The following is a 27,735-nucleotide window of genomic DNA, read 5'->3' on the forward strand; positions in this document are numbered from 1 at the left end:
TTGTTATTTCCAAATATTCCACTGTATGGGTGGTATACCAATATATGGATATTTTATTTGTCTATCAATTGATGGACATTGAGGTTGTTTCTACTTTTTTGGCTCTTATGAGTAATGCTGCTGTGAGCATTTGCACGGAAGTTTTTGTGTGGGTGTGTGCTTTCACTCCTTTAGGATTATATTGAGGAGTGGAGTTGCTGGGTCACATGGTAACCCTATGTTTGACCTATTGAGAAACTACCAGATTGCTTTCTAAAGTGGCTCCACCATTTTACAATCTCTCCAGCAGTGTATGAGTATTCCAGTTGCTCCACACTGTAATCTACACTTGTTATTATCTGTCTTTTGTACCCATCCTAGTGCTGTTCTGGTTTTGGTTTGCGTTTCCCTGATGGCTGATGATGTTGAGCATCTTTTCATGTGTTTCTTGGCCTTTTGCATGTCTTCTGTAGAGATGTCTGTTCCAATCCTTTGCCCATTTATTGTTTTGTCTTTTATTATTACATATTTTAGATGCAAGTCCATACCAGATAGGTGATTTGCAAATACTTTCTCCCATTTTGTGGGTTGTCTTTGCACTTTCTTGGTGTTGCCCTTTGCAGCACAAAAGTTTTTTTTTTTTTCATCCATTCTTTCTCTGTCTTTTAGTTGGTATATCACATTTAAAGTGATTGCTGATATCATTGGCTTAATATTTACCATGTTTCTAATTGTTTTCTGTTATATTTGTTCTCCTTCCTGCTTTTTCTACATTCTCTGATTATAATGGAGCCTCTTAGATAATTCTATTTTACCTCCTCACTTAGCATATCAATTATACTTCTTTAAAATTTTTTTAAGAGATTTCCTTGGAGTTCACAATATACACCGTTAACTAATTTAAGTCTGCCTTCAGATAGCCCTGTGCCACTTCATGGGTAGCGCAGGTGCCTTGTAACAGAGTATTCCCAATTTTCCCACCCCCCACCCCCTGCCCCTGGTGAGGCCAGTCTCTTCCTCTGTGGATAGCGCTTCCTCCGCTCTTGTTGAAGAAACCCTTCCTTACCTGAGGTCAGAAGGCTCGCCCACGGTATCACTCAGCATTGCAGAAGGAGCAGACGGCACCATGGCCCTTTCTTTATAATAGCCCCAGCCCCCCACCCTAGAGCCAAAGTGGGGCCATGGCCATTCCCTGGCGTGCCTGCAAGGCTCTGTGTTCTGGATCTGGGAAATGACCCAGCAGGGGCCTTCGGGGGCACTGGAGACAGCCTCAGGTGGACCTGGTCCATGAACAAAATAAAACAGAATACAAGGAGCGTTTACATCAGTCAGAGGCAGGACCCGTGGGCCACGGTGGCATTTCAGGGATGTGGGATCAGTGCAAGTTCAGAGCTCAAGGCTCATAGCTGCCAGGAGGTCTGGATGCCCCTCCCCCAGTGCACCGCCACCGGGAGGGGGCTGCAGGAGCCTGGGGAGGTGTGAGGAAGGGCTCTCCCCTAAAGGCACCCAGTCTTTCTGTGCTTGTTGCAGAGCTCTGGGTCTGGGCACTGAGATACTGGGAATCCCCACTGCAGGGCTGCGCAGCAGCTGAGTAGGCTTCGGCTTCTCTGTGTCAAGAGGCTGCCCCTCTTTTCCTGGGTCTCACTCCATCTCTTTGCTCAGGGTCATCATCGCACCTACCTCCTGGCCTCCATCAGCTGTGCCCACCACTGGCGTCTGCCTCTCAGAATCCAGTGGTTCCCACTGAGAGGCGCTGGAGCAACCCTTGGTCACCTGCCTGACAGAGAGGATGGCCACCTGGAGCCCTTGAAGGATGCTGCCCTGCCTCCCCCAGGCACCTTCTTAACTCCTTGGTGAGGGGTGGCTGAGCAGGTTTCAGAGAACAGATCCCTCCAACATTCCTGTTTCCTGGGGTCCCCACTGACCACCCACAGCAGCATGTTGGACCCTGCAAGAGATACAGTTGCTTGGACCCCACTACAGCCCTGCTCGATGAGAACCTCTGTGGGTGGGCCCAGCCGTCGGGTGTGATGAGCCCCTGGGGACCCAGTGCCCTGCAGTCTGGAGAGCCACTGCCTCACGGGTGTCGGTAGTTCCAGCATCCTGACCTCACCAGCCATCGGATTTGGTTCACTCTATGTTGATCGGCCAATCTTACCAACTGTAAACATGCCTTGCGTATCTGAGTTACACATTACACACCCCATTTGTGGGGAAAGCACTCGTATCTGCGAGTCTGGCTCTGTCTGGACCATTTACATCCCATCCGCCTGCTCTCGCGTGGTCCAGGCTCCTGCTGGTACACACTGGCTCTCTCCTCCCAGGGTAGCTCCTGGATCCCTGGGACGCACCTCATTTTGTGGGTGTAGGCGGCGAGGGGAGTGGACTGGGTCCTGAGGAGAGAGGCCCCCCCCCCCACCGCTGTGAAGCAGTAGCTTTTCTTGCAGAGGTGAGGCTTTCCCCTCACAGCTGGTGGGAGGGTTGTTTCTGCAGGTGGGGCAGGTCAGTCCTCTGTTGCAGCCAGTGTCTGCCTGGGTCTGATGGGCCCTCTTCTTCCCACCTTTCCCAACTGTTACTTACCTAGGAGTGTTGTGCATTTCAATTTTTTTTTTTTTTTTTTTTAACTCTGGAACCTTAAAATCACACTCTTGGGCTGCCATGGGGGTCTTCTGGTTCTCCACATGTGTTCTTAGTTACTGATTCTTAGCTTTTAATTTCTCTTTTCCCCCATGTGTGCTCTCTAGGGTCATAAGCAGAATCGACCCAACTTTACAAGCTTTGCAATCATGTTTGCTACGGCCCCTGTTCTCCCAAGGCCCCACCTCCTCCTGCACTTCATCCCACGTATCATTATGTGTAATCACGGATGCTCTGGATTTGCGTGTAATCCAGTGCTGTGGATTACCCGTAGTCACACATGCACACACACCCCGTCCCCAGCAAGGTGATTATCTCAGTGCTCCGGAAGTGTATGCACAACCCAATCCCAGTATCCCATTTTGAGGGTCTATTTTAGGATCACTTCCAGTAACGATTACTTTATCAGTCAGGATCTCAGCAGGAAAGATTAGGGTACTGTGAGGAGGGTAAATAGGTAGACTCACCTTTTCCAAAGATGTGGGTGGACTGTTAACAGCAGAGTTGCCTTTGTCCCATGGCCCTGAAGGAATAGGGAGGGAAAAGTGGTGGAGCCTGGGAGGAGAGATGTCTTTGACCAGGTGCCTTGAGAAGAGCAGTGACTTTCAGGGAGACACGGCAGCCTGAAGAGACCCCCACAGGGAGGGTCAGGGGAGTAAATAGGACAACTTCACTCTCTCCGTCCTCCCTCTGCTACCTTCCCAAGGTTTTCCAGGACCAAACCCATCCTCAGCCAGAGGGCAGAGAGCTCGCTGATGCAGTCCTTGTTACTGGGGCTGAGAGCCGGGTGGAGGAAAGTATTCAATAGATTTAGGGAATTAATTAGAAGCTATCTGGCCCATTCCCATAAGTTCTAAAAACTTTAGTTAGACTTCTCACACTTAAGTACTTAATCTGGCTCCAGTTTGTTTTTGTATTTGATGTGAAGAAGGGATTTAACTCCCCCCTACCCCATGAATTTCCTAACATCATAATTTGATAAGTCCCTCATTTTAATTGATGTTTCCTGATAAATCAAGTTCTGTATTTGCATGGGTTTGTCTCTTTTCTGTTCTGTGAGTTTATTTGTCTGTCCCTGACCCACTGCATCACAAACTTTCTTACTGTAGCCTTATAATAAGGCTTGATATTTTGTAGGACAAGTCTTATTCTTTTTCAGGAATATCTAGGCTATTCTTGGCCCTTTGTTCTAACATGTTAACTTTGAATCAATTTGACAAGTTTCACAAAACAAACAAACAAAAACCCCGTTTGAAATTTGACTGAAATTTTATTTAATATATAAATCTGTTTGATGTATTTGTTATAGCTTTATGATATGGGGTCTTCCTGTCCATGAACATGGTATGTCTATTTATTTACATCTCCCTTAATGTCTATTAGCAAAGTTTTATAACTTTCTATATATAAGACTTAACACATCTTTTGTTAAATGTATAGGTACCTTAAGTTTTCTAACATTTGTTGCTAGTATGTAGAAATGCAATTTATTTAAAAAAAATACTGTTCTTACATCCAGCCACCTTACTATAAACTCCTTATTCTTTCTAATAATTTGTCTATAAATTTGTTATGGTTTTCTAAGTAGATAGTCATATCACCAGTGAATAATGGTAGTTTTGTTTCTTCCTGATCAATATTTAAGCTGTTTACTTACTTATTGTTGGTGATGCTGGACCTTCAGTATAATGATAAATAAAACATTGGTTATTTGGACATTCTTAACTTGCTCTTGACTTTAAAGGGAATACTTTCAATATTTCCCTGTTAAGATTGATATTTGCTATTTGTTTTTATAGATAACTTTAACAGGTTAAGAAAGTTCCCTTTCTAACTTGCTAAGAGCTTTTTATCATGGGTTTTGCATTTTAGCAAAAGTTTTCCTGCATCTCCTTTAATCTATTCATGTAATGAATTACATTTATTGATTTTCTAATGTTAAAATACCCTTGCATTTCTGGGATAAACCAAACTTGGTCCTGGTGGACTACCTTTTTTACTCATTGAAGAACTTGGTTTTCTAATATTCTAGTTAGGAGTTTGCTCCTATACTTATGAGTAAAATGAACCCATAATATTCCTTTCTTATACTGTCCTTGTTCGGTTTTAATATTAAAGATATTCTGGCCTTATAAAATTTTACTCTTTTTCTACTCTCTGGAAGAGTTAGTGCAAGACTGGGATGATCCACACTTTTATTTTGGTAGAGCTTACCCGTAAAACTTACAGGCCTGTTTGTGTGATAGAAAAGATGTTTAACTACTGCTTCAGCTTCTTTAATGGAAAGTCTGATGTCTTGTATTTCTTTCTTTGTTAGTTTTTATAATTTTCCAGGGACTTGTTCGTGTTGTCTAAGTTTTCAAATTTGTTAGCTTACCATCGTTGATAGTGTTTCCTTATTATTTTTAAATTCTCTGCTTTATCTGTGGTTATATCTCTCCTTTCATTCCCTTCTTCCTAGGTTTTGGCCTTGTTTATTCTCTTTATTATAAATTTATTTTCTATTTTTGCAGAATTCTCCTAAATTTATCTCCTTTCTTCTCTGGTTTATTTATTTTTAAAAATTTTTAGTAAGACACTTAATCTCGTGAATTTTCAGTGTGTTCACTTCTAATTGGAGCACCTAAGGTTATACATTTCCCTTCCACTATCATGTTCACTGATGCTCATAAGTTGTTGTATGTAGTATTTTCATTCATTCCATTCTGTGTAATTTAAAATTCCCATTATGGTGTTTTCTTTGACCTATGAGTCCTATAAACATGTTTGTTAATTTCCAAGTGTGTGGGATTTTTGAATCCCTTTTTACGTTACTGACGTCCAGCTTAATTACACCGCCATCAGAGACTGTGTTGTCTGGGAGATCAGTTCTTTGATGCTGTAGCAGACTTGCTTTTAGCCCTGGTCCTGGGTCAGTTTTTGAAAATGTCCTGTGTGTCTGGAAGAGTGCTGTCCTCTGTGGTTGGGTGCAGAGTTCTGAGCCCTCTTGAACACGCCTCTGGATAGAGCTGCTCAGACCCTCTGCATCTCCGTTGACTTTTTGTCCACGCGCCTCTCTGCTCTCCGGGGATATCTCTGTGCCTTACGGCTTCTGGAGTTGGGGCTCATTAAGGAGAAACAGGTTTGGGCTGACCGTGGAGGATGAGGAGGATTCTGTCCGATGAGGGGGGAGGCGGCTGGACGAGAGCAGCATGAATACTGGTGGGAGGAGGGCCAGAGAGAAGGGGCAGTTTGGGGCAAGGACCAGAGGCCCTGGGAAAGGCCTGTTTTAAGAAGAGAGGCAGGAGAGAGTTGTCGGAGGGCTAAAAGAAGGGGACCCACAGGAGGGAGAAAGCCGAGGGGCTTTGAGCTGGGTGGGCCTGTGCTGTGGTGGAGGGTGTCCTCTGGTCACTGAGAAGTCCGGCAGTGCTGAGGGTCTAATGTCATGACAGCTTGACCGGGTGGGAAGGATGCCCTTAGCCGTGCCGGGGACTGGAAAAGCAGGATGGCTGAAGGTGGGAGGGACAGGCAGTGTAGGGTTCTAAGGACAACGTGGTTGAAACAGTGGCCCCAAAGGACCAGGCTAGGTTCGACGGACGGGGCAGGATGGACCAGTGATCGGGAGCATCCAGGTCATGATGGACGGGAGGGGAGAGTCGTGGCGAGGGAGGGGTTTGGGTGTGGGGACCTGGCTGGGAACGTGCTCACGGTTGCTGGAATGGGGGAGGTGGTCTGGAAGAGAATGAGGGGAGTGTTGAGGCCAGGGTGTCAGGAGGGTTGTTTACCAGGGTGTCAAAGTCATGTGTCAGTGGCAAAATGGTGATGAGGGGAGGGTGAGCCCCTTGATGGTGGCATGAGGGGTGTAGCTGGGAATACATGGTGGTGGGCGGTATGGACTCAGGGAGAGGAAACTCGGGTCGGCCTGGAGGCGTTCTTTCCTGGGAGGGGCCCACGGTCACGTTTCTGAGAGTGAGGAAAGCTGTGAATAATCAGGTCAGACACTAGGACTGAGAAAACCAGGACACACACGGTATACTGGGGGGTCCCAGGCAACTTGGGGCTTTCACCTAAGACGAGGCTGTGTATGGAAATACCAGACCGGTAGAGGAATGTTTTGTTTGTTTCAGGCTTTTTTTTTAATAAGTTTATTTTGTTTTATAAATTTATTTATTTATTTTTTTTGGCGGTGTTGGGTCTTCATTGCTGCGCGCTGGCTTTCTCTAGTTGCGGCGAGCAGGGGCTACTCTTTGTTGTGGTGTGCCGGCTTCCCATTGTCGTGGCCTCTCTTGTTGCGGAGCACGGGCTCTAGGCGTGCGGGCTTCAGTAGTTGTGGCTCACGGGCTTAGTTGCTCCGCAGCATGTGGGATCTTCCCTGACCAGGGCTCAAACCCCTGTCCCCTGCATTGGCAGGCGGATTCTTAACCACTGCGCCACCAGGGAAGTACCTGAGGCTTTTTTAAAAAGTGGTCAACTGTGGTAAAATATGTGTAACATAAAATGTACCATTTTCACCATTTTTCAGTGGACATTTCAGTGGCATTGGGTACATTGACATTGCGGTGCAACCCTCACTACTGTCCGTCTCCAGAGCTCCTTGTCTTGCAAAACTGAAAATTTCTATCTAGTAAACACTAACTTACCACTCCCCTCCCCCTTCACCCCTAGCAACCATCATTTTACTTTCTGTCTCTATGAATTTGCCGACTCCAAGTGCTTCAATAGGAGTGGAATCTTACGATATTTATCCTTTTGTGACTGGCTTATTTCACGCAGCATAATGTCCCCAAGATTCATCTGTACTGTAGCAGGTCTCAGGATTTCCTTCCTTTTCAAGGTTGAATAATATTCCGTTGTGTGGATAGAGCACATTTTGGTCATCCATTCATCGCTCAGTGAGCACCTTTGGCTACTGTGACTAGTGCTCCTATGAACACTGGCTTACAAAGATCTCTTTGAGATCCTGTTTCTAATTCTTTTGGGGCATATACTCAGAAGTGGAGTCGCCAGATCATATGGTAATTTTATGTTTACCTTTTAGAGGAACCACAATGCTGTACCATTTTACATTCTCACCAGCAGTGTACAAGGGTTCAAATTCCTGCACATCCTTGACAACACTTGTTATTTTCTGCTTTTTTAGGGTTTTTTTTTTTATAGTAGCCATCCTAACTGGTGTGAAATAGTATTCCATTGTGCTTTTGGTTTGCATTTCCCTAATGATTAGTGATGTTGAGCATCCTTTTATGTGCTTATTGGCCATTTGAATATCTTCTTTAGGGAAATGTCTATTCAAGTCCTTTGCTCATTTTTAATCTGGGTTTTGTTATTGTTGAGTTGTAGGAGTTCTTTATATATTCCGGATATTAGCCCCTTTTCAGATATATGACTTGCAAATATTTTTTCCTATTCCATTTTTTAAAAATTTTTTTAATTTATTTTTTTTGACCACACCACGAGGCTTGTGGGATCTTAGTTCCCCGACCAGGGATTGCCCTCGGCAATGAGAGCACAGAGTGCTAACCACTGGACTGCCAGGGAATTCCCCCATTTTAAAAAAATAATAGGGATTCCCAAGGGTTCAGTGAGAGGAGTTAGGAGCAGGGCTGGGTGAGGATATTCAGGGGGTAGGGTGTGGGGAGAGGGGACCTGGAGGGGGCTTGGGGGTGTGGAGTGAGTGAGCAGTTGGTGACTGAAGCTGGGGCGATTCACCCATGTGGGTGTCCAGGATGAGGGAAGTTGGGCTGTCACATTACATGGCAGTGGATACGGCTGGCGGTGGAGCAGGGGGTCCACACGCGTGGCTTCCCCTGGCACGCAGGTGTGATTCACAAGCCCAGTTTCCCCCGCACGGCACGCAGGTGTGATTCACAAGCCCTTCCAAACTCTGGGATCTCCAGGTGCCCGGAGCAAGGTGGCGATGGCTTCTTTGACTTGGGGGCAGGATAGCCTGTCAAAACAAGTTGCGTTTTAGTTTCTTTTTCTGATCTTTTCTTCTATCCCAAAGCCTCTCTCCCTTGGCTGAGAAAAGCCACACGTACAGCCATTCTAGTTGAATATGAGGCCTGCAGAACCACAGCAGAACTGCTGGCAGTAAATAGCCAGGCGCAGAAAAGAATTCTTGAGGAAAGTTCCATGGCAGGTAGGGGTCATCAAATGAAATGGAAGGCAATTTGTTTTTCTCCAGGTGAGGCTGATGTGGAGGAGTTATATAGAAGCTGACAGAGATCTACCAAAAGCTGGTAAACGTAGCTTGGATTTGGGGAAGAAAGAGGTTTGAGAGGTGATGTGTTGAGTAATTAGACCCATCGCTGAGAATCTGAGAATCTGAGTCACCATTTGACAGCGTTCACGTCTGTCGTCGTCACTGGGGAGAAACATAACAGAGCGGAGGTCTTTGAAAGGAGCTGATCTGCAGAGAACTCCCTCCAGGCTGCTGGGTCTGTTCCTCTCGGGGAGACGCCCTGAGAGGGGTATGTGCTGTGAGATGCAGAGCAGGGCGGGGGGCCCTAGAGGTGGGAGATGGTCCCCAGAGGGGGGAGCGAACTCAGAGGGCGTGGCAGGGGAGCCAGGTCCCACGGTGGCCCAGGGGTGTGTGCAGCCCCCCAGGTGTATTTTATTCTAATTAGAATGTTTTTAGAAAATTGGAATAGTTACTAACATTTAAACATTGGGAGGAACTCTGCTCAATATTCTGTAATAACCTAAATGGGAAAAGAATTTTTAAGAGAATGAATATGTGTATGTGTATAACTGAATCACTTTGCTGTACACCTGAAACTAACAAACATTGTAAATCAACTATAGTCCAATATAAAATAAAAATTACCAAAAAATAAACGTTAGGAGATTTCAGATAGGAATTTAAGTTTCCAGCTTCTCTCTTTCATTTTTTAAAAATGGTATCATTTTATTCAGGAACAAGAAATTCAGTGCTACCTACTTTTTAAAAATAATTTTTATTTTTTTAATTGAAGTATAGTTAATTTACAATGTTGTGTTAGTTTCAGGTGTACAGCAAAGTGATTCAAGTTATATATATATATTTTGTTTTTCAGATTCTTTTCCATTATAGGGTATTACAAGATATTGAATATAGTTCCCTGTGTGACAGAGTAGGTCCTTGTTGTCTACCTATTTTATATATAGTAGTTTGCATCTGCTAATCCCACGCCCCTAATTTATCCCTCCCCCGCTTCAGCTTCTCTTGAAAAACGGAAGAGCGGGTCCCTTCCTCACAGGGAGACAAAAGAGGGAAATTGACCCCAGAGCACCTGTGTCCTGTTGGGTCTTGGGACAGATGCTCCCTTTGCCACAACTTGGCTCTCCCTTCCCCTTTGCCCATCATCCTCTGGGAGGGGGGCAGGTCCTCACTGCTGACCCAGCTCTGGAAGAGAAGCTGCTGGGCCCTGGGAGCGCAGGTGTGCGGCCGCGACCTTGTGGGTCACCCGGAAAGGCCTGGACCCCGTTCCCCTCGGAGGAGATGTGTCATCTGTGTCTGCTGATGCGGGTGTGGAAGTGCCAGTTCTAGGCTCCAGTGAGTGGTGATCATAAATCAGACAGAACCTCACAGAACCCAGTGAGCGAGTCACTCGGAGAGAGTTTGTCTTTACAGACTTGTGAACATGAATGATGACAGAAGCATGAATTCATTTTACAGAACTGAAAAAAATGGCTCAGCCTGGAAGTGATCATATATTGCAACCTCATTTTATACGAGTGGATGAAAATAAGAGGGACAAGAAGTTAAGTCCATCTCAGGGACATGAAACATCCCGAGGATGCGCGGACGGGGCAGGCAGCGCGGCGCGTGCATGGAGGCCCCCAGCCCTGCGGGTTCCCACGTGCCCTCAGCGCAGGCCTGGCCAGTGGCGGGTGGGGAGTGTTCACACTGGCCTCTTTGGCTCTGTCTAGGTGGGATTATTTTCCCCACAGGGACCACTAATAAAGAGGTGTATGTATATGTTTTTTTAAAAATATTTATTTATTTATTTATTTGACTGCACTGGGTCTTAGTTGCAGCCCACGGGATCTTTTAGTTGCAGCATGCATGTGGGATCTAGTTCCCTGACCTGGGATCGAACCAGGCCCCCTGCATTGGGAGCACGGAGTCTTAACCACTGGACCACCAGGGAATGTATATATATGTTTTTAATTGAAATCAAAGGGCAAATGGGATTTGTTACCTAACTAACTTTGCAATTGGCTTTGTTGCAAACTATTTTTTCCCTCCCAAAGTGGGATGTGTATTATTTCTTACAGAAATAATATGAAAAAAGCTACTTGAACGACAGCCTGCCGTGTCTCAGGCCCCGTGCAGGCATTCACATGCGTCGTGCCTCATTTATCCTCCCAGCAGCCATGGGGGGGTGGGGTGGAGGTGTACTGTTACCCCATTGCCTGGAAAGGGAAAGTGGAGGCAAAGAAAAATTAAGGAACTTGACTGGAGTCTCTTTTCAGTTAAATGGAGGAGCTGGAATTTAGATCCCGGCGGCCTGGCTCCAAGGCCACAGTCGCAACTTGGAGTCCCCCTGCTCCCCCCGTCCCAAGTCCATGTAAGGTGGTGACCGGGGTCCCTTTGTTGTCACCTCCCTGCCCTGGCCCCATCTTTCCTTGAAAGCCCAGTAGAGAAGAGGTTCTCTCCACTGGTAGGACGCCAGCCTCTCCAAATGTGGGTCCCCGTTTCTGTCTTAGGGAGCATTTGGGTAGCTTGTTGCTCAGAGTTGAGATCTGAGTGCCAGCCGGGCAGGAGGGCTTCGTCTGGGGCCCTCCTCGCCCTGCTCTGTGGCACTCACTTCTGGGGGCCCTCCCCGGAGGCAGGTCCTGGGCCGCGTGAGCCCTGCAGGACCCCAGAGCCTGGAATAGTGCCCAACTCGAGAGCTGCTCAGAGCCTTGTGGGGAGAGTGGAGGCGTGAGCGGGCAGTCGTGTGGGTGTGTCCGGGGCAGTAAACACAGTAGGGTAGCCGAAGGGCAGCGCCCCGTGAGGGAGGCCTTCATCCGGCCGTCAGTCAGTCGTGTGCATCGTCTTAGTGAATCGTGGGCAGAGGTGAGAGGGCAGACAGAGAACAGGATAATCTGTTTTGTCCCACTTTCCTTTCAAACAGTGACTTCTCACCTACAAATTAGTGCTTTTGAAGTTTTACTTTGAATACTAAAGTTCTGTTGAAATTTTTTATGGCCAGATATTCCATAAACCATAATGTTAACATGAAAGGGACAGAGAGAGAAGCTGATCCAGCTCCTCCCGAGAGAGAGTAGAAACAGAGGCTGGCAGCCACCGCGGTCCCCTGACCCCTTAATGCAGCAGCTGCGTGAAAAGTCCCAAATGCCACAGTAAAAGGGCCCAGATGGAAACAGTTGCACAAAGCTGTTTTAGTTTATAAACCAAGATGTGCTTTGCAACCAGGTAAGGGTGTCCCTCGAGTTGGGTGTTGGTGAAATCATGACAGCTGACTCCCCAGCAGCTTCTTCACTTTGAACTACTGGCGGGGGGTTGAGTCACAGAAGCCAAAGGACAGTGCGTGCTTCTCTTTCCGTCTGTTCTTAATGGGCATTATTGAGTTTGGGCACTGATGTACTTAGACTGAAGGTTTCCGTGAAATCTAAGCCTCCTGTCTCAGCAGGGCCAGCCCCTGAGAGGCCAGCTTCCAGGGTGGGTCATGGGACCCCTGGTCAGCAGACCTTCAAGGCTGTCACTTGGGATGGGCGTCAGGATATAAGGAAGGAAGCTGGGGTGATGGGCTCAGGTCCCTCCCTGGTGTCTCTTTTCCCTTTAGGGGAAACCACATAATTGAGAGGGACATAGGATGGGGATGAGCTGCCTGGAGCCCAGAGTAGTTAGTAATCACAGCCGAGCAGCGTCACTGGCCTCTGTTTCTGTTCTGAGCTCTTTGGGGCTGATGGCACCTCCCCCTCTCAGACCTCCACATGCCACTGTCATGGGAGCTGAGGTCCCCAACACCCAGAGTGACACCGGAGAGGAGTCAGTTTTAGGAAAGGGGGGGCAAGAATGTAGAGGAGATGAGATATATTTTTTTAATTGTGGTAAAATATACGTAATAAAATTTACCATCTTCACCATTTTTAAGTGTCCAGTTCAGTGACATTAAGCACATTCGCATTGCTGTGCAGCCGTCACCACCATCTCCAGAACGTCTTCATCTTCCAAAAATGAAACTCTGTCCCTGTCAGACACTAACCCACCCCCAGCCCCCACCATCTACTTTCTGTCTCTGTGAATGTGACTCGTCTGGTGCCTCAGATAAATGGAATCAAGCAGGATTTGCCCTTCTGTGTCTGGCTTATTTCACTGAGCATAATGTCCTCAAGGTTCATCCGTGTCATAGCAGGTGTCAGACTGTCCTTCCTTTTTTAAGGCTGAATGATAGTCCCTTGTATGCATAGAACACACTTTGTTTATCCATTCATCCATCGATGGGCACTTGGGTTGCATCCAGCTATTGTGAATCATGCTGCTGTGAACATGGGTGTACAGATATCTGTCCGAGTCTCTGCTTTCACTTCTTTTGGGTATAAGAGCTATTTATTTTTAAAGTGAAAAATTTTGAAGATTAATTTCTCTAAAACACTTTTTAATTTCCCTTAGCATAACTCCTCTCACATTGAGAGTTTTTGATATTAAAGTTTGAATTTTTTTTTTAAATTTATTTATTTATTTGTATTTTATTATTTTTGGCTGTGTTGGGTCTTCGTTTCTGCGCGAGGGCTCTCTCCAGTTGCGGCAATCGGGGGCCACTCTTCATGGTGGTGCGCGGGCCTCTCACTATCGCAGCCCCTCTTGTTGCGGAGCACAGGCTCCAGACGTGCAGGCTCAGTAGTTGTGTCTCACGGGCCCAGCTGCTCCGCGGCATGTGGGATCTTCCCAGACCAGGGCTCGAACCCGTGTCCCCTGCATTGGCAGGCAGATTCTCAACCACTGCGCCACCAGGGAAGCCACTAAAGTTTGAATTTTAAACATTTTTTTTGTAAGGACAAAAATCTTTTTTTTTGGCTGTGCCACACAGCATGCGAGATCTTAGTTCCCCAACCAGGGATTGAACCTGGTTGTGCCCCCTGCAGTGAAAGCGTGGAGCCCTAACCACTGGACCACCAGGGGAGTCCCTACAAATCTTTTTTTTTTCTTTTTTTCATACCTTGTAGCCTCCTGACCTGCCTTAGTCAAGTTGCCCCAAATTGCAGCCCAGCACTGGCCCTTCTTTCTGGGGAGCCTGGGAGGGGGCTGGTAGGACCCAGATAGGCCCCCCCAGTTTCCTTGGGTGCTCAGGGGATCGATCCCCGGCATTGCTGGCCCCCCAAAGTGTGCTGTGCATGGCCATTGTGCTGAAGGTCATGGGCATCTTTTACTCCACTCACAAGCCGAGATGGTCTTTGCTAAGAGCAAATCTGGGCATGTCTGTCCCAGACTGTCTCTTCCCTGGCTAATTTTCCAGATGAGAGTTTCTGAAGATAAGCCTCTCCCCCATGTCTTCCGTACTCAGCAAGAAAAAAGTCAGCAGCAGGCCTCCTAGAGTGGGGAAAGTCCAGACCAAATATCTAGATCCCCCGTCGCAAGGACCACGGGCTGCTTGCAGCCCACAGGTTTGTTTTAGGCGGGCCACACAGGGGTGTTAACATTTTAGAATTAGTTGCCAATGTAGTAATAAAAACTTGCAAGAGCTCATGTAGGATCTGAACGTTGGCTTCTCTGGAAGATTTCCAGAGATCCAGCAGTACTGAGTTCCCGACTCTTTACCCACCCATCACCTCCCAGTCGTGGGGTCCCTGCCTGGGCCCTGTGGGCGTCGGGGGTACCTCTCCCCACTGGAGACCAAACACGTTGCAGAGCGGTTAGCAGGCAGCGGGGACACACGGGGTGAACCCACCCTCACCATCAAATCAGCCACATGGGTGATGGCTTAGAAATCTGGCAAAACGACTAATTCCGGACAGCCATAAAGAAACCTTTAACCAGTAAATGGTTTGAAATGAAGAGCTTCAAAAAGGTTGTAGAGTTTTTCAGATGTCTCTTTGTGAATATTAAAGGTATAGGTTGAGGCCAGATGTATACATTAACTGTCCTCACCTGAAGCTAGACAATTTGGCTTGGTGACTTCAGGGAAGAGAAAATGCAGTCTGCTAAGTAAAAATTAGTGATTTTTCAGGAATTTGTAGGAAGTTGAGCAGCTTAATTGCGCGCTTTGGGTGGATACATGTTGAAGAAAGCAATCTGAGGAGACTAGGAAATTGTGTAATAACCTTAACTTGGGTCAGAATTGTAATCACTGTAGTAACAGAATGTTGCTGTGTGTATCTGTGACCGAAATGGGAAGCAGGATTTTTTAAAAATGCTTTTGAAAGTAACAACAAAATGTCCATTCTCTCTCTCTGGACTTCCTTAATTATAAATACCAAGTAACTCTGTGCTGGCTAAATATAGGTTCAGTGGCCATCTATGTTTATAACTTTCTAAAGGTGGAAGTCACCAGCGCAAGGCCAAATTAATTTGGTGTGTAGGTTTTTATAGGATCTAATTAGTTATGTTTTTCTTAAGCAGACCCACTGGGATGAATAACATTATATAACTGAACTCTGACGCCCGTCACTTTCAAACATAGACTCCTCCAAGAGCCGGGGCCCTTGGAAGACACAGGCCCTGCAGACCAGGAGTTCCAGGAGCTGGCCCACTGCAGCTGTGAGCAGCCGGGCTCAGGACATCTGTTTCCATCCAAGGGCAGGCTATGGGAGTGATAAAGTGAATACTTTTTCGCAAAGCCAGAAGCCTCATCTGCAGCCCACTGGCTTCTGAGACCTTGAATTGTGACACTTTGTGACTTATCAGCTGTTCCTCTGAGGCAGATGCCAGTGTGCTGGCCTGGGGAGGTGGGTGGCATCCCAGTGGACTGACCAAAGTATGTGCTTGGCCATCCCCCCCCCAAAAGCCAGCTTGCGGGCTTTACAGCATTGCACCTGCATCTGAGGTCACGTCCGTCGGAGGCCTGAGTGGGCGGGTGGACCTTTGGAACCATCAGATGTCATTTGGGGTGGATCCGGCATGCTCATCAGTGACTTTGCTGCAAAGCAAACGTGATAAATTAGATGAGGTTCTCCTCCTCTGTTCCCGAGGCTCTGCAAAAAACACCAAGTCATCTTCTTTTCCTCCAGGAAGGCAGGGTGCGCCCCAGCTGGCAGCACCCACGGATCCCTCCTACCTCACACCTGCCCTGTATAAGCAGGGAGGTGATTTGAAGCTGGCTGTACTCACATTAACAGGAAAAAACAGGAGAAGAGAGGCTCTTCCTATGAACACCCCCAGCCCGGGCCTTTCCCCCATCACACTTGGCTTTTGCCCCTTCCTTGCTGGGCTATGCAAGCTGTTTACGCTCTTCCCCACCTGTGGTCACTGAGATGCTTCCTCTCCACAGCCGGCCACTTGGAGGGAGTGCAGAGCCCTGCACCGCCGGCCTCGCTCAGCCCCGTGTCCCTGTGACTGGACGTCAGAGGGGCCGGCTCGGGCCCCGCCCAGGCCACACAGCTGGTGGGTGGTCGGCCTGCCTCCACAGCCTCAGGACTGTCCTGGGAGGGGGCTAGAGAGAGCCCAAAGGCAAAACAGCTGGGAGGCCTGGGGTCTTGGTCACGGCCGAACTGGACAACCCTATGTAGGTGGACAGGGGAAGACATGTGTCCTTCCAGTGTCACTCAAGGTCTGTTCATTTCACCAAACATTTCTTGAGCTCCTGCTGTGCACCAGACGCTGCCAGGACCTGAGGATTATACAGATGACAGTTTCTGCCTTTGAGGAGCTTAGCGTGGAGGGAGGGAGGGAGGGAGGATAGGCTGTGATGGGTACATGTAGTCAGACCTGGGCCTGGGAGGTCCAGGAGGGCTTCCTGGAGGCAGTGACAGCTGAGGTGATGGTTCAAATCAGAGTGGGAGGTGGACTTGTTGGTGTGAGGTGTCCAGCATGAGCAGGCTCGGGGGTGTGAAAGAGCACGCGAGGGTCCCTCAAACACAGCAGTGTCACTGGAGAACAGAAGGTGAGGCAGGTGAGGCCAGGCCTATGCCGGAGAGCTGGCCTGGCCTGGTTGTGGAGACATTCGTGTGCCCCGTGAAGGACTCGGGCTTCATGCCCCTAGAGGGGGCAGAGCTGGCATGGCAATGGCAGTGTGATGGAGACTAGGAGGCCAGCAGTGCCCTGCCCTGGTGCAGGCAGGGCGGTGGGGCTGCCTGCACTGGAGCGGGGTCACTGGGGAGCAGCCAGGCTTGAGAACCATTCACGAGGTCACTTTCAGAGGGTTTGAAGACTGGATGCACGCGGAGGATGGTGGTGCCTTCACCAAGATGAGGGATTCCTCGGGAGGAGGAATGGATCTGTGTGGAGGTGAGGGCAGCAAGATGGTGTTGATCTAAGGATGCATGCTCTGGTTGTGGCTGGGGTCGTCTCACCCCAGGCGGTCTGCCGAGAACAGGGAGGACTCAGCCTTTCCAGCACAGCGTGCTCAGGGCCCCAGGCAGGACCAGTGGGGAAGTGCCAGGCAGGAAGGGGAGGAGGGTAGGGGCCTTCTCCTGGAAAGGGCTGTCCTCGGGATTTGACACGATCCTCGGCTGCAGCTCAGCGTCTCCTGGGGATGGGTTTCGGAATCCACATGCTCAGTGGTGTTCCAGACCTCTAGAACCAGAACCTCCATCTGGGGGCAGGTCTGGCCCACAGCGGGTTTGCTCCAAGCCTCAGATGCAGAGGTTCTGAATTAGGGTGACCTGCAGTGGCCCTGGAGGTCCGCTCGGATGTGAGGGCTGTGGGAAAACCAAAGACTTGCCTGGTTGCATCTCAGGGCCATTTATGTGTGAATCTTGCATAAACACACACAACTATATACACACAAACATAAATATACACACCAATCTGAATACACAACATATGTGTGTATACACACACACATCTGTGTGCACACACATGCAGTCATACATCTATATACATACATACATACATACATACACAGACACACACATTTCCATGCCCATGCATCCACACACCCACTCACACACAGACATAGTGCAACAGATGTGTGTGTGGGCCGTAATAGTGTCTCTCCTGATTCCTGCACTGGAAGGAAAGAACGTGAGCCCCGTGAGGCACTGGGCTGTGTGTGCACGAACTGCTGCCGGGGACCAGACTGAGATGAGTGGGATCCCCATGGCAGTGATGCTGCAGGTGTGTCGAGAGGCAGAGGGGCGGTGGTTAAGGGTGTGAACTCTGATTCACCTCCTGACTGTGCTGCGTGGGGTGGGGTGGGGGCCTGAGCCAGTCACTTAACCACTCTGTTAAGTGGTGCCTCTGTTTCCCCATCTGCAAGATGAGGGTGCTCCTGGCGCCTCCCTCGTAAGGTTGTTGCAAGAATCAAGTTAATGCATCTGAACTCTCAGCTTGCGGCCTGGGTACTGTTCTTGTTATGAACCAGGAGCCCCCAGCAAAAGTCGGGGACCTTAGTGGCTGCGAGAAGGAAGAGGGGGACTTGCTGTTCCCTATAACTCTATATACCCTGTTTACCATCCAGATTTTGTACCGAGTGCATATATGACTAGGTTTTTTTTTTAAAGTGTCTAAAAGAGCAGAGGTCCCCAACCTTTCTGGCATCAGGGACCGGTTTCATGGAAGACAACTTTTCCACGGACGGGGGCTGGGGGGGATGGTTCAGGCGGTATTGCGAGCGATGGGGAGCGATGGGGAGCGGCAGAGGAAGCTTCGCTCGCTGGCTTGCTGCTCACCTCCTGCTGTGCGGCCCGGCTCCTAACAGGCCTGGGGGTCGGGGACCCCTGTAACAGAGGAATCTGTTAGAGAGAAACCACATCCAGCTCTCCTCACTATGGCTTCTTTGATCTCATTTCTTCCAATGTTCTGGCTGAGAACTCTTAGCAAGGTTTTTAATGATGTTACCAATTTTATCACCTAATGTGTATAATTACATATCAGTGTCGAGTGAAGAGATGGGAGCATCACAGACTCAGCGGATTGTTCATTTTCTGTGGTGGCAGGCTGAGAGAATGACTCTAATTAACGCATTGTGAAAATATGAAGGATACGAAAGAGAAAAAGCATTTATGGAAAATGTTATGTCGTGACCAACACTCCCCTCCCACGCCCCGAAAAACAACAAAAAACACCTCGCAGACCGGAGATCAGATTCATTGAGGAAGAACAGATTGAGGGTCTGGGGGTTCAGCACCGAGCAGGACTGGTGGGCAGCCTGGGAGGATGGGGAAGAGCATCTATTCCGTGCTCCGGAGGAGGAAGAGGAGGCTGCCAGGGCCCTCGGGCAGCAGGGTTCTGCTGCAACCGCCACCCCCGTCTTGACGGAGCAGGTTGCTTAGGCGCTGGCTGGGGAAGCGGTGCCCAGAGCATGGGCGTGGTGGCCAGGGGAGCACAGCAAGGCCAGGCCAAGGGACGGCATCCAGGATGGCCAGGGCTGCCGAGCCAGGATGAGCACCTACTTTAATGTCAGTGCAGATGCCAAGTAAAAATAAGAACGTTTTCTTTCTTAGGGGATTACCCTGAATTTAAGATGTCTTTGTGCCAACCCCACCTTTTTTGTCTATTCTTCCGCTTCCAAGTCTTGTCAGTTTGACCCTGAAGCTGCACCAAAAGTGTAGCAATAGTCCTAAGCCCTAACTTGTGTATCTGTTTGTCATTTGGTGTAAGATGTCATCACCTGTTTGTCTGTGGGCACAATGGGGAGAGTTGGCTAAGGAATTGGGAGCCCCTGAGGGTAACGTTGGGCTTAACCCCCCTGGGCCTCAGTCTTCCCATCTGTAAAATGGGGTCATCTCCGTGTTTCCTCCCCCCACCCCTGTCTGTGAGGCCAGAGGACAGTCAGCTGTCCCTCGTGTTTAACCAGGCCAGTGGCCACGTCCCCAGAGTGACCTGCCCTCCTATCCTCTTATCTCACGAAGGCACCCAGAGAGCTCAAGGGGCAGCTCCCAGGTGGGGAGGGCATAACTGGGGTTGACATGGCTGTGGTGGGGGAGGTGACAGCGTGGGCAAGGGGGACGGGGCAAGATATGGCTATGTCGTAAATGCCACGTCATCCAAGCTGGGCTGTGTCCCACTTGCGGTCAGGGCACCTGCCTCCTGCTCTGCCATCCCTTGATCCTTTCCAACCTTCTGCCCATCTCGGAAACGTCATATTCCTGACCCAGGCCTAATGCCAGGGGGAGAGCTGGGCAGAGGGCAGCGCAGCGTGAGTCAGACAGACAGGAGTGACCCGGGGGGCATCAGACAAGGATAGTGCTTGGAGAAAGGGCAGCTCAATGACTAGGTAAGATGCTGAAGGCGCTGGCATTGCAGCTGCACTTGTGTTTTTAAGCAGAGCCCCTCGGTGTGTGGACTGGTGGTCCCCAGCCCTTAGAGAAACCATGTCCAACCTCAGAGACTTTGGTGGACTCCCTAGACACACTCAGCAACAAATGCTAGAAATCGCAGGTTGGCAGACATTTTCTGTAAAGTCCACATGTGACATGTTCTAGGCATGGGGGCCAGAGGGTCTCTGTAGCCACCACTCAACTCTGGCATCATAGCATGAGAGCAACTGTGGGCAGGAGGTAAGTGAACGCTGGTGGCCGTGCCCCAGTAAAGCTTTATTTATAAAAACAGGAGTTGTGTGTATGTCCAAAAGGATGGAACGCAGGGTCACAGACTGATGCTTGCCTACCCGTGCTCAGAGCAGCATGATTCACAAAAGTCAAAAGTAGAGGCAACCCAAGTGCCCATCAGTGGATGAACAGATGAACGACCTGTGACTTGTACACACAATGGAATATGATTCAGCCTGAAAAAGGAAGGAAATTCTGACACCTGCTGCAGCATGGGTGGACCTCGAGGACATCATGTTAAGGGAAACAAGCCAGTCACGAAAGGGCAAATGATCCCGCTGAGACAGCTAGAGTTGTCAAATTCACAGAAACAAAAAGCAGATGGTGGGTGCCCGGGGCTGGGAGAAGGGGAGGGGGAGCTCGTGTTTAACGGGAACAGAGTTTCAGTTTGGGAAGATGAAAAGATTCCGGAGGTGAAGGTGGTGACGGTTACATGACAGAGCGAATGTGCCCAGTGCCCCTGAACTATACGCTTAAACATTGTTACAATCATTAAGAGTTATGTCTATTTTACCACAATTTTAAAAATTAATGTAAAAAGGCAACATAGACCAGATTTGGCCCATGGGCCATCGTCTGCCCACCACTGCTCTGAATGAGTTAGTACTTGATAACCACACAGTGTAGCCACAGGCTTCGGGATATCATGTTCATCCAAGCTGCAGAGGGTGCCCAGGCCTCTCACAGTAGCTGGATTCCCTCCTGAGCATCTGGGCCCTGTCTTCCTCCTTCCTTCCTTTTCCTACCCTTGCAGTCATTCCAGCGTCAGGCAGCCCTTTCTGTCCCTTGCCCTGTCAGACCTATGTTTGCCTGACATTCAAATCTTTGGTTTCAAGGAAGGAAGGTGTCTCTCCCCATGCTCTCACCCCGGCTTCTGGAGGGGCAGAGGGTGGATGGAGGTGCACAGAATCTCAGGGGGATCTGGAGGGCCGCTTCCAGATTTCCGAATAGCCAGCGACCCAAAAAAAAGGACCCCTTTTTTCCTGAGTCAGATTCCAGCTTTTCCTGCAGCTGGGGTTGTCAGGGCAGGAGGGGGGCCTTGGCTGGCGTCCCCTTCTCCCCTGCACCTAACCCTAACCCAGACCCTCACCCTCCCAGATCCTAACCCTAACCCAGACCCTAACCCTCCCCAGATCCTAACCCTAACCCAGACCCTCAGCCTCCATGCTGGGCTGAATATAAGTTTCCAAACAGATGTGGCATTGGCCATTGCTGCCCTCAGGGGCAGTTGGCCGGGTCAGGTCTGTGAGAACCATCTGTTCTTCCCTTGAATTACTCAAAGAGAATGACTCCTGTCAGCTCAGACCCTCTGAGCTATTGCTCAGGATGTGGCTGGATAGGGGCAGAGGCAGGGGCCTGGATGGCCTTGGGACTGGCCTTTGAAGAGAGGCTTGGCTGCTCTGAAGGCAGGTGCTGCCCTGAATGGCTTCCAGGGTTACCCTGACATGGGTCTGCTTAGGGTCAGCAGCTCTTCAATTAATCCATCCCCTTGCCAGCAAATTTGATTCAACTCTTAGTTTCTCCATGTCCCTGAGTGGAAATTGACTTGAATGCCTGGAGTTAAAAGACCAAAAGTTGTGAAACATCTCCCAGGGAAGGTAGCAGCTTATAAGCAAACATGCTGATTAAACATTGCTGTAAGTTAAGACTCCATTATTGCTAAATAACAGCTCTGGCTTGTTCTAGGAGGAACCCTTTGACATACATAACAATTAACTTTGTTGAAGACGTGAGCAGTTAACTGTAGGAGGAGGGAAAAAAGTGCTTTTGTGCAAAATAGGGCAGAAATAATGAGGTTTATGATGGTAGAACAGTGTCTTGAGGTAGAAAATGAACTGAGAATCATAATTGCAGAGAACTATGTATAGAGTACTTACTACCTGCTGGGCACTCAGCTAGCTCTTTATATATAAAGAGCTGTACCTGACTCTGTACATATATATAGAGAGAGAGTCTTGGAGCAACCCTTAAAAGTAGTAGTTAGTTTTCTCACCAGGAAACTAAGACTCATGGAGGGTCTGAAGCCCAGGTCACCCAGCAGGAATGGTTGAGTTGAGGTCCATCCTAGACCCAGTGAAGGATTGAAGGAGCCTTGGAGAAGAGCTAGAGAGAGAATCCCAGCTCAATACGGCCAGGATTTCTCGAACACCCACTAGGTTCAAGGCACTAAACTAGGCACTATACAGATGATACCTGCTTACCCTCATGACGATTACGGTATTCACTGTTCTGTGCTTATAAGCGACAGAAACACCGTGGAGCAAGCTTAAGTGAACAAGGGCGTTCTTTATTTCAAGGACAAGTGGGTGTCTCTAGAAACTCAAGAACAGGATGCATCCAGACTGCCAGGCTTTCTGGCAATGAGGGCTGAAGGGTATAGTAAAGTGGGCTCTCTCTGTAGATCCTTGCTTGATCTTCTTGTGGAAAGATGTGGAAATGGCCACTCAGAATCTCCACGTCCCTCCAGGTCTCTGCCTGGGCCAGTCCTCTCTGCTGGGGACATATTGTAGCAGATGCAATGTCTGTGAGTAGAAGGTCTTGGTGAATTGGGTGGACATTAGTCCTACTTAAACAACTGCATGGGGTAAGTAGTTTTATCCCCATTTTACACATGAGGAGTTGAGATTTGCAGGAGGTGAATCTTGCCTGAGATCACACGATCATTGGCGGTGAAGGGAGTGGGCAGGGCTTGGATTAGGTCTATCTGACTGGAAACCTAGGTGCATCATCACGACATCTAACTGCTCTAGAGGACAATTCACCCTAAATTCACTCTTTAATCAGACGCTGGAAAAGAAACTAGGATGGTTTAGCCTGAGAAGGGCAGCATGAGAGTCTATATAGTGTTCGGTCAGAAAGCTCTGCTCTTCAGTTAGAAAGCTGAAGGATGGTGACCTCCAGCTGTCAAGGATGGTTGTTTTCAACAACCAGTGGAAGTTAGAACGAGAAGCATGTCTTCTGAGAACGGTGACCTGATGCTCCAGGGTCGTGAGACACGAGAGCAAGTCGGTGCTGCGGGGAGTGGCCAGCGGGGGCAGCCCATCGGAGGGCCACATTGAGTGCTCCTCTACGTCCCCTCCAGGCCTCAGGCTGAAATCTGTCCTGACAAACCACTGCTGGCAGAAAACTGGGACTCCCTGGGGGCTTAGATGTTCTCAGCTGACCTTTCTGCAATCCCCAAGCAGATGGGGCCGAGTGTTTGCCTTGGCTCCCTTGTTGCACTTGAGAGTGAATGTTCATTCTTAGATATTTCAGTTTACTCGTGGGGTGGAGAGGATGGAGTTTGTTTATAAATGAATATTTTGGTGTAGACCTGACTTGACACTAACTTAGCTACTTCAGGGATGCTTGACCCTAAATGAACATTAATTCATGTCTAAAAAACTTGGCCAAGATAATACAAACTTTAAATGATATGACCTCATCGCAAGATTTGGGGAGTGTGTGCTTCATTGGAAAATACTACTAGTGTTGTTTATCCAAAAGGAGTCTCTGAATTGACCGTCACGTTCACAGACGCTGAGTCTGCCAGAGACTTGAGTGGGGAAGTGTAACGAAGGGTATGTTTCCTTTGGGAGCAGGACGAGCCTCTCAGAGGAAGGGGGAGATGTTTGTGGGATGCAGGATTTTGTAAGACTGTATTGACTGGTGATATCCTGCTTCTTGTTTTGCAGATCGGAAACCTGGAAGATTACTACCACTTTTATCATAGCAAAACCTTTAAAAGATCAACCTTGAGTAGCAGAGGCCCTCACACCTTCCTCAGGATGGACCCCCAGGTACAAATCTCTGCTCCCTGTGCAGGATGCTTTTTTAGGGCCTAGGGTATTGTTTGCTTATTGTTTGGGTCTGTGGTTCTGAAAATGCCTGAGTCTGGATTTTAATGGGATTCTAGATAGCCTTTAGTTTTCCATATCCACTTTGAATAAAACAAGACAGATGTGCAGCTACATATCAGACCATCTAAAGGCTCCAAATATTTGGGTTCCTTGGGAGACTTGGGAATTTAAATTCTTGACTTCCAATCAAATGACTATAGATCTAATATTTTAAATCTTTAAAAATCAACAAAATACACAGTAGTCAGAGGAGATAAATATGTGAATCTTACCCATAAAGGCTATGCAATTCAAGCTAGCATTTTAATAATGAAATTAGAATTTGGACAAGTGGATGTTTTTGTGATTGTCGTAACACATATCTTAATGGTTACCATGAACTTAAAAACCTGGGCAGTAAATATAACTCTTTTTTTCCTTAAAAATACCTGTGATCTCTGAGATGAAAACAAATGTAATTTGAAAAGAGGCTGACATTTTTAGTATAGTTCATATTTATTGGGTGGTTAATTATACTTTCTTTCTGCATAGATTTTAGTTTAATATTTGACATATCAATCAACAGATACTTGGTAAGATTAAAAATGTCAGATGGTCAAGTGAGCCTTTGATGACTTCATTCATTCACCAGGTGATTTTGGAATACCTGCTACATGTCACGCTGTGTCCACAGCAGGGCTGTCAGAGTGGATGGTGGGGCTGACAGTCTATAGAAGAATATGTGATATGTCACAGGGCATTGAGTGCTATGAGGGACAGTGAAGTTCAAGTGAGAAGCAGTAGCAGCCCCAACAAAGAAATGAGGCCATTGGTAAATCGTAGTTTTAGAACATGGAAATCACCTTCTCTTAAAAGCAATGTGTGAAATGTTCACTTGGGCTCCCAAGCTGGCACGTGGTACCCCTTCAGTGATCCGCAGAGAACGTGGATAATAAAGTTTCCTTGGGGAAATTGGCCTTGGTGTTGTCCCAAGCCACCCCACTGATAATCGTGGATACTTTTGTGTTGGCGGAGCTGGGGGTGGTGGGAGAGATGGTGTATCCCTAAGAACTGCACCTAAAACATTTCTCCAGGACATGACCTTGTAGTGGTCTGGTTTCAAGAACAGGAGGAAGTGGTCCCTGTGAAACTAATTCGTGCAGTTGGGCTCTGACAAGGTAGACGTGTAGTGTATGGTTCTGAGTTCATTTTATAGGTGGGTAGAAGGATGGATGGATGGAAGTGTGGGTGGGTGGACAGACGGAAGGAGATAGATAGCAAATATTGTGCTAATCCCATTCTTCCTTCATAGCAGGGAAAGGAATTTAATGTTTTTGTTTTGTTCGTTTGTTTTATAAATTACTTACTTATGCATGCATGCATGCTGCATCAGGTCTTAGTTGCGGCATGCTGGATCTTTTAGTTGCAGCATATGGACTTCTTATTTGCAGCATGCGACTCTTACTTGCGGCATGCAAACTCTTAGTTCAGCATGCATGTAGGATCTAGTTCCCTGACCAGGGATCGAACCCGGGCCCCCTGCATTGGGAGCACGGAGTCTTACCCACTGGACCACCAGAGAAGTCCCAGGAATTTAATGTTTATGAAGGGATTAGTATGTGCTCAGGCACCTTACATGCATCCTCCCACCTGACCGTTTGGGGCTGTGTTTATACCCCTGTGTGTTCATGCCATGGAGCTTGAAGGAACGCTTTTCAAAGGGGCTGGTGTATTGTTTTTTCTTCTCAGAAGCAAAGCCAGGTGGTGGTAGCTCATTCCCACAGGATAGGGCCACTGGAGAAGGGTGAGCAGACCCGAATCACCGTAGAGCTGAGTGCAGAGTGCTCGGCCCATCACCAAAGACATGTGGGTTCTATGCGGCTGCGGGGTTGGGGGAAGCGGGTTGGGGGGCTGAGGTTCGCAGTGGCCAGTCACCTGTCAGAGTGCGGAGACGTTTCTAAGCTAGGAAGGGAGTTGCTGCAGTGCCCTCCACAATTTCTCTTAAGCAAGCAGTGATCTGTCTTGTGAGGACGGCATACTTGTTCTCTGTCCAAAGTCTTCAGAGTTATTGTTCCCACAGAGGGAGTCACAGCGAGGGGCGCTCTGTTTGCATGGGGGAGCCCCTGCCCACCCCCCCAGCCCCGTATAGATGTGCAATGAGAAGAGGATGGGACAGTGGGTTTCTTGGTCCCCTTTCTGTCACTGACCAGTGTTCTTGGCCTCCTTAATCAAAAGAAGTTGATGAAAGGCCAGACAAGAAATTCAGGCAAGGCTTTATTGGGGCCCCGCTGCAGCAGAGGGGAGCGAGAACAAACAACAGGTGCCCTTGCTAGCTCCCTGATGGGGGGTGAGCTGGTTCCTTATATGGGGGGAGGGTAGGGGGTGTGGCCAGAGGGGTGGCTTAGGTGGTGGTGTGTGCAGGGGGTGTGCACAGTACCCTGCTTTTGCTCCTGATCCCCTGCTTTTGCTCCCAGCTCTTCAGAAGTGGCAGTTGGGTTTTTGGTCTTTTTGTATCTTGCTGTCCATAAATTGCCCCAACTGTGCATGCATGCAGTTATTTTTTAGTCCCTTATAGTTTCTTTGTATTTTGTTGCTTGAGGAGACGTTTGTCCAGGTGCAAGCACTGCAGCAAAGGGTCCCAGGTCCCAGCCTGTCTCATTTCCTGAGGGATTTTGGAGAATTAAGCTGTTCCTCAATTGTTAGAACTATTTCTATTAGTTAGGGTTAATCTGTGTTTTAGGGGGCACCCACTCTTTTTTAGTGACTAAATTTTAAAACTCTTAAAGGTATTCAACTCAACTCCTCCATCCTTCCTTCCAAAAATATTAATTACGCACCTGCTGGGTGTGAGGCCCTGTGCCCCAGGGGATGCAGAGATGCCCACCCAGCGGGTCTCCGCTCTGTCAACACCAGCGGAGCAGGACACTGCAGCCCGAGCGTCAGAAGGCAGGAGGCGGCTGAGGAGAATTCCGGGTGGGCCCCAGCCAGCCTCCTCCAAGGCATCTGAGATGATGGGCTTGTTCATTGTAGGTGGGTTCAAAGTACTGCATTCAGTCTGGGTCTGAGGGCAAGGTATTCCGGTCATCAGCTGTGTCCTTGAAGGAAAGAGAAGGAAGGAGAGACTTCCAAAGGCTATGGCAGTTAAGTTTTTCAAAAAAAAAATCCCTTTTGTACAGAGCTTCTTAATAAGCTCCTGGCAGGGCTGCTATCAGACCATCCTGCCAATGAAGAGGAAAGAGAGAAAAGGTAAACAGCCCTCACATTCCAGCACTGCCTGCGACTCCCACGTGATTGGCTGATTGTTTCCTACAGTTCTAATTAAATGCTTAGCCCCAGGGAACGCGCATAGACATCCGAACCCAATTCCGAATACAAATTCAGAATTGTAACTGAAATGCCTCTGTTTAAATCAGTCTAGTTTTAATGCAAACCATATCAATTAGCTATCACTCTAATATTTACTCTACCTAGTCGTTCCAGTGAAATATTGGGTAAAATTAGCTATTTTACAAAAGTGTTTAGTGTTACCTTGTCCTGCAGCACCAGGACATTTTCCCACATGAGCAAAGCGTTTTTGTGTCACCTTCTCGATTGGAGAGTTGTGTAATTAATATTATTGAGAAAGGGAAAAGATGATTTAATATTATTCTAAGTCATTGGAATGCAGTTGCCATCGTGTTTG

At 48.2% G+C, this 27,735-nt stretch overlaps 2 protein-coding genes across 7 annotated transcripts in view; both read left to right on the plus strand.

Moving 5' to 3' along the window:
- The window catches only part of TM2D3 (TM2 domain containing 3), a 187,458-nt gene extending 171,187 nt beyond the window's left edge, over positions 1-16,271 (plus strand). Inside the window, exon 8 of the transcript XR_014260302.1 lies at positions 15,143-16,271. The gene's annotated coding sequence lies outside the window, so the exon portion shown is untranslated. The remainder of the gene's footprint in view (positions 1-15,142) is intronic.
- Positions 1-27,735, plus strand: part of PCSK6 (proprotein convertase subtilisin/kexin type 6) — a gene marked incomplete at its 5' end in the record, with an annotated part of 193,450 nt that overhangs the window by 23,410 nt on the left and 142,305 nt on the right. For all 6 annotated transcript variants that reach the window (XM_082448595.1, XM_082448594.1, XM_082448596.1 and 3 more), the window contains one exon: positions 23,910-24,014. In XM_082448595.1, coding sequence (XP_082304721.1) covers positions 23,910-24,014 — 105 coding nt within the window. The remainder of the gene's footprint in view (positions 1-23,909; positions 24,015-27,735) is intronic.

The sequence above is a fragment of the Balaenoptera physalus genome (genome assembly GCF_965194825.1).
Source record: "Balaenoptera physalus genome assembly, chromosome: 2".
Classification (NCBI taxonomy): Eukaryota; Metazoa; Chordata; class Mammalia; order Artiodactyla; family Balaenopteridae; genus Balaenoptera; species Balaenoptera physalus.